This window comes from Phyllostomus discolor, chromosome 5 (assembly GCF_004126475.2).
Source record: "Phyllostomus discolor isolate MPI-MPIP mPhyDis1 chromosome 5, mPhyDis1.pri.v3, whole genome shotgun sequence".
Taxonomy (NCBI): Eukaryota; Metazoa; Chordata; class Mammalia; order Chiroptera; family Phyllostomidae; genus Phyllostomus; species Phyllostomus discolor.
Window position 1 is genome coordinate 28,670,247 of NC_040907.2, and position 11,890 is coordinate 28,682,136.

Below are 11,890 nucleotides of genomic sequence, written 5' to 3' on the forward strand. Positions count from 1 at the left end.
CTTCTAGCTTCAAGAACTGTGAGACGATAACTTTTGTTGTTTACGCTGCCCAGTCTATGGTATTTTGTTAGGGCAGCCCAGGGAGACTAATGCAGCAGATACTCAGTAAGCATGTGGAGAACAATGGACTGAATGGCACTGAGGACATAAAGACACAAAACAAGTCTGTGCCCTCAGAGAGGTTACAGATGAGTGGTCGCGACCCAGTGTACCCTTCCTTCCGGGCGGTTTCACTGCACCCATGAGCAGCCCCAGGAACCGTCCTGCAGGGCCTACCTGCCGCTGCTGCAGCTGCTGGAGGCCGTGCTGCCGCTCCTCTTCTGAGTTGTAGAAGGGCATGGAAGTGCGTAGAGGAATCAGGAGCTGACAGATCTTCTCATGGATGCTGGCCCAGTCAGCTTTCTGATGAACCACACCACTAACAATAAAAACATGCACTTCATTATCATCACCTTGGGCCTGACCTGTGATTCTATGGGCTCTACTCCTGGCCTAGCCCTAGAAATGAGAAAAGTAAGCCCAACACAAACCAGGCCAGGAGCCCAAAGCCATTTTGACGCCAATCTCTTTCCTGTCTTGTGATTACTTGATGGTGGAAAAACTATGTTGGGGTGTGGAGGGGTGTTGATGGATGTCCCTCCTGCAGGCACAGGTTCACGTGGGGACGCTGTGGGTGTTCTGTCTTTGCCTTAATAACAACAAAGATGGCTTTAATTTTATATTGTTCTAAGGTCATTTTCAAAATGCCTGAGTACTGCAGCTGAGGGATTTGAGGGTCTTTTTCTGGGGAAGGAGAAAGGAATTTACACTTGATGAGGCTCTAGGAGACACTTTCCTATAATCGGTGCCACCGCGTTTCACGACTTTGGAGAGCACCCCTTGCATTGTCTTCCACGCTCCTGGGAATGCTTTCACGTGGAGCACACCGTGAGTGCCTCCCAGCAGGTGGGCTTGCATGTAACTAATTAACTTTCGAAAACAGAATAAAATCTGTTATTACTGTTTTAAAGATAAAGAAGCATAGCTGTCAAGGATTAAGTAGTTACCCTGAGCCTGTACTCCAAAGCCAGTTGGTTTTTAGCTCTCTAAGGGAAGCACTGTGAGCTTGGTACACAGCTTTTTTGACTGTTTTACATGAATATTTAGTATTTTTAAACACTCAGTGAGACAGCACACATGTAGAACATTTGCATCACTGCAAAAAAATTTAATTGGGCAGCACTCCTAAAGAGTATCTATTCCCATTCCTTAAATAATTGCTTATATAAATGACTCCCAAATCTATTTATCCAAATCTCACCTTTCCTCCAATCATGAATTTTTTAACATTTTTAAAATTGATATATAATTCACATGCCATAAAAAAATTTACAAGTTAAAGTGTACAGTTCAGTGTTTATATATTCACAGCCCTGGCCAGGTGTCTCAGTTGGTTAGAGTTCATCCCAGTATGCCAAGGTTGCAGGCTTGACCCCTAATCAGGGCACATACAGGAACCAAACAATGAATGCATAGGGAGGTGAAACAACAAATTGATGTTTCTCTCTCCCTTTCTCTCCTTCTAAAAAATTAATAAGTAAAAAAATTAAAATATATATGTATGTGTATTCACAAGGTCTTATAACCATGACCCTATCTCTTTCATGGTGTTTTCATTACCCAGAAACCCCATTCACTCTAGCTGTCATTCTCATTCTTCCCTCCACCCACATAATGCTTAGAAACTCTGGTCCACTTTCTCTACGTAGTTGCCTATTCTGGACATTGAATAAAAATGGAGGCAGACAATATGTAACCTTTTGTGTCTACCTTCTTTCATTTAGCATATTTTCAAGGTTCATCCATGTTGTAGCATGTACCTATGTTATTCCTTTTTATGACTGAATAACAGTTCACTGTATGGATATACCACTTTTTGCTTACCCATTCATTAGTTGCTGAACATTTGAGTTGTTTCCACTTTTTGGCTATTATGAATATTGCTGCTATGAACATTCATGTTTAAGCTTTTGTATGAACAAATATTTTCTTGGGTATATACCTAAGAATGGAATGGCTGAGTCATATAGTAACTATATGTTTAAAGTTTTGAGAACTGCCACACTGTTTCCGATGGAAACTGTACCATTTTACATTCCAACCAATGATGTACAAGGGTCCCATTTTCTGTACTTCCTAACCAACACTTGTCTTTTTTATATCATCATCCTAGTGCGCGTGAAGTGGTGTCTCATCACAGTTTTATTTACAGTTCCCCAATAACTAATAATGTTGAACATCTTTTCAGGTGCTCACTGGTCTTTTGTATATCTTCTTTGGAGAAATGTTTATTCAAATCCTTTGCCCATTTTTAAAATATATTTTATTGATTATGCTATTACAGTTGTCCCATTTCCCTCCCCTTTATTCCCCTCCACTCTGCACACCCACTCCCACCTGCATGTTCTGCCCCCCTTAGTTCATGTTCATGGGTCATACATATAAGTTCTTTGGCTTCTACATTTCCCATACTATTCTTAACCTCCCCCTGTCTATTTTCTACCTACCATCTATGCTGCTTATTCTCTGTACCTTTTCCCCCAAATCCTCCTCCCATTCCCTGATGTAACCCTCCATGTGATCTCCATTTCTGTGATTCTGTTCCTGTTCTAATTGTTGGCTTAGTTCATTTTTTTGTTTTGTTTTTGTTTTTTAGGTTCAGTTGATAGCTGTGAATTTGTTGTCATTTTACCATTCCTAGTTTTGATTTTCTTCTTTTTCTTAGGTAAGTCCCCTTAACACTTCATATAATAAGGGGTTGGTGATGATGAACTCCTTTAACTTGACCTTATCTAGGAAGCACTTTATCTGCCCTTCCATTCTAAATGAAAGCGTTGCTGGATAGAGGAATCTTGGATATAGGTCTTTGTCTTTAATGACTTTGAATACTTTGTTACAGCCCTTCTTGCCTGCAAGGTCTCTTTTGAAAAATCAGCTGATAGTCCTATGGGAACTCCTTTGTAGGTGACTGTCTCCTTTTCTCTCGCTGCTTTTAAGATTCTCTCCTTATCTTTAATCTTGGGTAATGTAATTATGATGTGCCTTGGTGTGTGCTTCCTTGGATCCAACTTCTTTGGGACTCTCTGGGCTTCCTGGACTTCCTGGAAGTCTGTTTCCTTTGCCAGATTGGGGAAGTTCTCCGTCATTATGTTTTTAGATAAGTTTTCAATTTCTTGCCCTTCCTCTTCTCCTTCTGAGACCCCTATGATTTGGACGCTGGAACATCTGAAGTTCACTTGGAGGTTCCTCAGTCTTTCCTAATTTTTTTGAATTCTTGTTTCTTCATTCTTTTCTGGTTGAATGTTTCTTTCTTCCTTCTGTTCCGCACCGTTGATTAGAGTCTTGGTTTCTTTCCCATCACTGTTGGTTCCCTGTGCATTTTCCTTTATTTCACTTCTCATAGCCTTCACTCTTTCCCCTATTTTGCAACTATACTCAACCAATTCTGTGAGCATCTTGATTACCACTGTTTTGAACTCTGCATCTGATAGGTTGGCTATCTCTTCATCACTTAGTTGTACTTTTTCTGGAGCTTTGATCTGTTCTTTCATTTGGGCCATTTTTATTTTGTCTCAGCACACCTGTTACATAGTAAGGGGTGGAGTCCTAGGTGTTCACCAGGGTGGGGCAACCTCATCACTGGGCTGCGGTGCTGTATGTGGAGGAGGGGTCCGAGAAGGAACAATGCCACTTGTTCAGCTCTCTGCTAGTTTTCAGTCACTTCTGCTGCTACCCATAAGCAAATTGGGTCCTTTTGGTGCAGATTCCCAGGTAGGTGGGTTGTGTACATTCTAGGACCTTGTGGGTCTCTCTCCAATGAATTCTCCTGTGAGGCTGGGAGTTTCTCCTACTACCTCAACCCCCACCAGTTTTTTCAGTCGGAGGTTTTCAGGCTTTATTTCCCTGCACTGGAACCCTGGGTTGCACAGTCTGTCTCACTCCCTATTTGTTCCTTCCTGTTTATCCACATGCAATGTGGGACCACCTGCTCTGCCAGTCACCACCTTGCTGTGCATCCTCTCCACCCCAGCTGCCTATCTCCACTCCTCCTACAGGTCTGGATGAATGTTTCTTCTTTAACTCCTTGGTTGTCAGACTTCCACTCAGTTCAATTTTCTGGCAGTTCTGGTTGTTTTTTGTTTTTAAATTTGTTGCTGTCCTTCTTTTGGTTGTGTGAGGAGGCACAGTATATCTACCTATGCCTCCATCTTGGCCAGAAGTGGCCCATGTTTTAATAAGGCCTTTTGCCTTGTTGTTGAGCTTTAAGTGTTCTTTACATATTGTGGATTCTAGATCCCTATCAGATATATGGTTTGCAAATATTTTCTCTCATTCTGTGGGCTATCTTTTTACTTTCTCCTTAGTATTTTCTGATGCACAAAAAGTTTTAATGTTGATGGTGTCCAACCTATCTTTCTTTGATTCCTTATGCTGATGGTATCATATCTAAGAACTGTTGCCTAATCCAAGATCACACAGATTTACTGTTTCCTTCTAAAAGTTTCATATTTTTAGCTCTTACACTTAGGTCTTTCTTGTAGCTGGTATAAGGTAGGAGGTCAAAATTCCCTCTCTCTTTTTTTTTAAAGTTTTTATTTATTTATTTTTAGAGAGGGGAAAGGAGGGGTAAAGAGAGAGAGAGAAAAATATCAATGTGTGGTTGCCTCTCACATGGCCCTCACTGGGGACCTGGCCTGCAATCCAGGCAAGTGCCCTGACTGGGAATCAAACCAGCAACCCTTTGGTTTGCAGTCTGTGCTCAATCCTTTGTGCTACACCAGCCAAAGAAAAATTCACTCTTTTGCATGTAGATACCCACATATGCTGCCATCATACAGAAGAAGTGATTATTTTCCCAGAACAATGGTCTTGACAAGCTTCTTGAAAATCAATAGACTGTGAATGTATGTGTTTATTGCTGGACTTTCAATTCTATTCCACTGATCTGCATGTCTATCCTAAAGTCAGTACCAGGCTTTCTTCCTAACTATAGCTTTGTAGTAAATTTTGAAATTGAGAAGTATGAGCGCTCCAACTTTTTTTTTCAAGACTGTTTTGGCTATTCTGGGTCCCTTGCAGTTTTTTTTTTTTTAAGATTTTATTTATTTTTTTAGAGAGAGAAGAAGGAAGGGAGAAAGAGAAACATCAGTGTGTGGTTGCCTCTCACGTGGCCCCCACTGGGGCCCTGGCCCACAACCCAAGCATGTGCCCTAGACTGGGAATTGAACTGGCAACCCTTTGGTTCACAGCCCACACTCAATCCACTGAGCTACACCAGCCAGGGCTGGGTCCCTTGTGTTTTCATATGAATTTTAGGATCAGTGTCTCCATTTCTGGAAAAATGGCAGTTGGAATTTTGATAGGGATTGCAATGAATCTGTAGATCAATTTGGGAAATGCTGCTATCTTAACAGTATTAAGTCTACTGATCTATGAATGCCTTTCCATTTATTTAAGTCTTCTTTAATTCCTCTCAACAGTATTTTGTAGTTTTCAGTATATAAATCTTGTACTGCTTTGGTTAAATTCATCCCCTCCCCCTTTTGATACTATTGTAAATGGAGTGGTTTTTATTTTTTTTCTTTTGTTTATTTGGAATGGGTTTAATTTCACCTTCAGACCATTCATTGCCAGCATATGGAAGTGCAACTGATTTTTGCATGGTAATCCTGTAACCTTGCTGTATTCATTTATTAGATCTGGGGGGTTTTTTTGTGTGTGTGTGTTAGTTATTTAGGATTTTCACTATGAGATCATGTCATCTGTAAGTAGAGGTACTTTAACTCTTTCTTTTCAAGGCTGGATGCCTTTTATTTCATTGTCTTTTCTAATTGCCCCAACTAGAACCTCTAGTACAATGCTGAATGAAAGTGGTGAAAGCAACATTTTTGTCTCACTCTTGATTTTATGGGGAACACTTGTAATCTTTGACAATTGAGTGTGATATTAGCTATGTGTTTTTCTATAGGTGTTTTATAGATGCCCTTTACCAAGTCACAGAATTTTCTTTATTTGTTTATAGTTTGATAAGTTTTTTTTTTTTATCACAAAGGGTGTTGAATTTTATCAAATGCTTTTTCTGCATCTTTTGAGATGATCACATGGATTTTCTCCTTTAATTCTATTAAGATTATGTATTATATTGATTGACATTTATATGCTGAACCAACCTTAAATTCCTAGGAGAAGTCCTAGTTGGTCATTATGTATAATCCTTTTTATATGCTGTTGGATTTGGCTTGCCAGTATTTTGTTGAGGCTTTTTGCATCATTATTCATAAGGGATGCTGACCTGTAGTTTTCTTGTGATGTTTTTGTCTGGTTTTGGTATCAGAGTAATGCTGGTCACATAAAATAACTTAGGAATTATTCCTTCTATTTTTTGAAGAGTTTGTGAAGAATTGTTCATTCTTATTTAATCATATGATAAAATTCATCAGTGAAGTCATCTAGTCCTGGACTTTTCTTTGTGGGAAGTTTCTTGATTACTAGCTAAATCTTTTTAGTGATTAGAGATATTCTATTTTTCTTGAGTTAGTTTATGTCTTTTTACGAATATACTTCATCCAAGTTATCTAATTTGTTGGCATATAATTATACCTAGTATTCTCTTCTAATCTCTTATTTCTGCAAAGTTGGTAGCAATGTTCCCACTTTCATTTCTGATTTTAGTAATCTGAGTCTTCTTGGTCAATCTAGCTAAAGATTTGTCAATTTTTTAAAGGATGAACTTTCGGTTTTGTTGATTCTATTGTTTTCCTATACTCTATTTCACTTTTTTATGCCTAATCTTTACTATCTCCCTCCATCTGTTAGCTTTGGGTTGAGTTTGCTCTTCTTTTTCTAGCTTCTTAAAGTGGAAGGCTAGGTTATTGATTTGAGATCTTCATTCTTTTTTAATGTGTTACAGCTATAGATTTCCCTCTGAGTACTACTTCCACCACATCCTGTAAGTTTTATTATGTTGTGTTCTTGTTTTCTTTTCATCTCAAAGCATTTCCCAATTTCTCTTGCAATTTCTTTTTAACCTATTGGTTATTTAAGAGTGTGTTATTTTCATACATTTGTACATTTCCCCAATTTCCTTTTCATCAATGACTAATTTCATTCCACTATGGATGAAGAACATACTTTGTATGATTTCAATCCTTAGAAATTTGAGTCTTGTTTTTATACTCTAACACATAGTCTATCCTAGATAATGTTCCATAGGAACTTGAGAAGAATGTGCATTCTGCTGTTGTTGGATGGTGTTCTGCAGATGTCTGTTAGGTCTAGTTAGTTTATACTGTTGTTCAAGTCTTACATTTTCTGGCTGATCTTTGGACTAGTTGTTCCATTCATTATTGAAAGTGGGATACTGAAAATTTCAACTATTATTACTAAATTATTTATTTCTCTCTTCAATTATGACAGTTATTGTTTCATGTATTTTTGTCATATTCACATATTTTAAAAAATTGAGGTAAAGTTGACACACAATTGCTTCAGGTATTTTAAGATTTGCCGAATGCATATAATCATGGGTTTTGCATTTCTGTTGATTATTACACATTTTTACTTAAATGTGAAAAAGTTAACTGTTTGGTTCCATTTATACATATTCCAAAATGGTAACAATAATCTAGAGCAGGGGTCAGCAGAATTTTCTGTAAAGGGCCAGACAGTAAATATTTTAGTCTTTGAGAACTATATGGTCTCTGCTGCAACTATTCAACTCTGCTCTTGTAGCACAAAAGTGGTCATAGACTAGAATTACATAGCACCTTCTCTCCTTTCTCCCTCCTGGGCCAACAGAAATACAATAAAGTATTTTCTTTATAAACTGGAACTGCCATCATAATAATGACATAAAGCCTTTTTTAAGGTTTTTTTTATAGGCTATTATTGTAAACAAATCAATAGAAGCACTCCATAGTCAGGATATAAAAACAGTTGAATTCCACAGGGTATTTATTAAATAGGAGTTTGTTGAATAATTGTGTGAGCAGTGAAAACATTAGCTTACTTAACCACTTGAACTTTTGCTCCCCTGAGAGCATTTGATATATCCTGCCTTTCTAAATAAAGTGAGCTTCATTTATATATTTCTGACCTCTCTTCCTATTCATCTGTCTCATCCCCCAACACAGGGCCATACATAAAAAAGGGGTTGAAAAATATATTTTCAATCAGTGCTCACAATCAAGGAGCTGGTGAGCCAAACATGTTTTGTTTGGCCATTATCATGTTTTTAAACTGAATATGAATACCTTTAGGCAGGGCATTACTTCTCCAGTCCACCACAGATCCTACTGCTTCCTGCTACTGAATATCACTTCATTGTTTGTCTTCTCTTCCTGGCCAATGAAGCCATTTTAATTTGTGCCCCATATGCTAAATAAAAGGAAACATTTTTGCAGATTACTCTTATCTCTATGCTATGAGTCGCTAATCTATAATACCTGTATGTAAAGTTTCGGTATATACTTGAATGAAATTCCTTTTTAAAAATGTGTTCTACTCCCTAGAAACAATATAAAGAGATATGTACAAGATTACACATAGTATATAAATTAAATGGATTTATAGGAAAAGAATATTAGAAAATTCACCAAAATATCAGGTTATTAATCTCTGTAGGATTACAGATTTATTTTTCTTCTTTAATTTTTGTATTTTCAAGTTTTCTGCAATGAGCATAAATTACATTTACACTCAGGAAAAATTCTTCTGCCAAAACAAAAACTTTCACAAATTCAACTTGACTGTCCTTCCTGGTCTTTACATTTAGGATGAGGAAAAATAATAAGTAAATACTATGTGCCAACTTGGTCCCAGGCCCAGTGCTAGATGTTTTACATTCAACCATGAAAATGCTGTGAGGAAGGGGGTGGTAAAACACCCATTTTTAACTATAGAACCTCAGTTTTATTTTATAGAAAAATCTTGAAATCTCCAGGGCACAGTGATATAGAAATCTGGAGAAAGGAAGGGGGGGAAAAGAATGGAAGCCTTTAAGAAGAATTAAAAGCAAGGGGAAAAGCAAAAGAAAATAATGGAAGATAAGGGCATAGGAAATGATCATTTATTGATTCATACATTCATCAAATATTTAGTTTCAACTATTTCAAGACACTTTGCTGGACATCGTGGGGCATTCACTGATGGGCCTGAAACTGATCAAAAGAGCATAGTGTCATAGCATACATATGACAGTCTTTCTACACACATTTCACATCATAGCCTGTTGTCATGGAGCATAATAAAATTGTAGTGATGTGTTTGTGAAGAAATAAAATAAAGGAAAATAAAAGTTGTCTGTGAGGTAAAAGTAACTTCAAAATGAGTTGACAGGAAGAAGTAACTACTTCTGGCCAGAGAGATAAAGGGGGACAGCAAAGAGGTGCACAGATGGAGAAGAGGTGGATGCTTATATTAGGCAATGGGATACTTAGAGCTGTTTCCTAGCCATCTCTCCCAAGTGGACTGAAGGCCCCTCAAACTGTGTCCCCAACCCAACCAGTCATCCGCCACCTCCTCTGTGTTCCTTTCCCCAATAGGTTTATTATCCATTCAGAAGTTCATTTATTCAACAAATGATCACTGAGTGCCCAGTATGTGTGGGCACTCGGTCTAGTAAAAGACAGATATTAAACAAGTAAACAAAAAAATATAAAAGGAAAAGTGAAGAAAATGTGAGAGAGAAAAACATGAGAGTATTTAGATTGAGTTTCCTACAAAACCTATTTGAAGAAATAACATTTCTGAGAACTCAAAGATGAAAGGGAACTAGGAAGATTCGTGGATGAAGGGGAGGTTCCCAGCAGAGAGCAAAGAAACTGAGAAAAAAAGGGACTTGTCGAATTAGTTGTAGAAAAAAGTCTCTGCAACATCAAGGAAAAGGGGGTGAGTGTGGTGGGAAACAAAGGAAGAGAGTTAACCAGGACTTTGCGGTTTCTGTCACAAATTCTGAATTGCATTCTAAATGCAATAAAGTTACAGCACCCTAAACACAGATGCCACCCTTGCCCTCCTGGGGCACACAGCCTAGTGAGGAATACAAACCATCGGATGACTGATTTAAAACCACGTGATGAGTATTGGGGTAGGGGCTATCTAGAATGCTGTAAGAACAAGGAGGATGAACACCTAATTCAGCCTGAGGGAGGAACCACTGCCACCACTTCTCAGTCAAGTATGCAGCCTCTAGTGTTCACCTTCCAATCAGTCAGGATCTTCCACACTGCTTCCTGTCACCCTAACACAAAGGAGAGCATGCCAAAACCATCTGTGACTTTCCGGAGGGTAAATTCCAAACGCTTTGAGTTCATGACACTGTTTGGCCCTAACCTTGATCTTCTTGGGTTAAACTCCTACTACTTACCTATCACAATGATTTTCAAACTTTTTTGTACTAAACTCATAGTATGAAATACACTTTACCAGTACAAACACACATATCCACATTAAAAAAAAACACTAAAAGCTTCAAGAGACAAAGTAAGATTTCTCTGATCATTTTTATTCTATTATTTTATTAAAATACTGGTTCTTATTCAAGATCTGCTAAAGGGTCCTGGCCTGCAATTTAAAAATCAGAGACTGCCCCCTCCATTACTACCTTCTCTACCCAGCTCTCAATAAGCTCTGTTCTTTCACTCTTCACCCAGGCAGTCCGGGATGTCAGGAGTGCCCTACCCTTCCTTCTTCATTGTCCATTCACCTAGCAATTTCCTACTCAATTTTCAAGACTCCACTCACATGTTACTTCTTCAGAGAACCTTTCCCCTAAGCACTATGCTTCCCCGGGAGTAGCACACCCTGAGAGAAAGCACTTGTCATGGAGGGTGCGTTGTAATGACTTTTATTTTTAAACAAGCTCGTCTGCTCCGACCTAGGTTTCTGGAAGTCAGCAACCTAGCTGTTTTATCTCACGTTCCAAATAGGGTCTAATCTAAAGCAAAGGCCATGGAATGTTACACTGAATAAACGAAAACTGATCTCTTCCAGTATGACCCTCCCAAAACCCTTACCGTCTTGGCTGTGCATGAAACAGCCTTCTTCGTATTCCTTAAACACATCGAAGTCTTTCCTCCCTCAGAGGCTTACTGTGCCACTCTTTCTCCCAGCCATTTCTATGGCAGACTGCTCCTCCTTTACTTTCAGATCAGTAGCTTACCCTCAGAGAGGCAGTCTGCCCAATCTCCCATCGCATTTCCTTTGTCTTTATGACATTTATCACTCTCTGAAACTACACTGTTTTCCGTGTGCATTTTTTAAACGCATCTGTAGCAGTCTAGTATGGCTTTTTGAGGGACAGACAGGTCTGCTGAGTTTCCTCAAAGACTTCAGCACCTAGAACAGTGCATACCGTACAGCAGGCACGCAACAAAATATCCGCTGATGAATGACTGAGTAAAAGAGGACGAAAACGATGCACCAGAAGTCTTAGGGACCTGTCTTGAAACCTACTAACGAGAACCTAGGCCCAGACCGGTGATTGGGAGAGAGGGAGTTGAGGCGCCTCGGTGCCACATTTCAGGCCTACCAGTAATAAGTGACTGTGCAGGCTGTGCACACCCGTTCAGCTGGAGCTTCGCACACCTCACAGTAGAGCCGGCGCCCCTTGGGCACAGCCAGTGGATAGATCACGTTCATGTTGCAGCCAGCGGTGTCAGACTCTAGGATGGTTGCCTGGCGACGATGCGCCTGCTGCCAGTGTCACGAGATCACCACCGGGCAATGGCATTCGCAGCATTTCAAGGGCGAGGGCGTGGCTTGACTAACATCTGAAGTCTGTGGGGTTACACATTCAAGTCCCAACCCAAGTACACGCACACACATTTGCACACGTCCCAACCCAAAGGTT

At 39.2% G+C, this 11,890-nt stretch overlaps 1 protein-coding gene across 1 annotated transcript in view; it reads right to left on the reverse strand.

Annotated features, from left to right (window-relative positions):
* Positions 1 to 11,837, reverse strand: part of ZMYND12 (zinc finger MYND-type containing 12) — a 29,392-nt gene extending 17,555 nt beyond the window's left edge. Inside the window, exons 1-2 of the mRNA XM_028513816.2 lie at positions 11,570 to 11,837; positions 277 to 418 (exon numbers count right to left, since the gene is read on the reverse strand). Of these exons, the coding sequence (XP_028369617.1) occupies positions 277 to 418; positions 11,570 to 11,679 (252 nt within the window). The 5' untranslated portion in view covers positions 11,680 to 11,837. The remainder of the gene's footprint in view (positions 1 to 276; positions 419 to 11,569) is intronic.
* Positions 11,838 to 11,890: the final 53 nt, after the last annotated feature.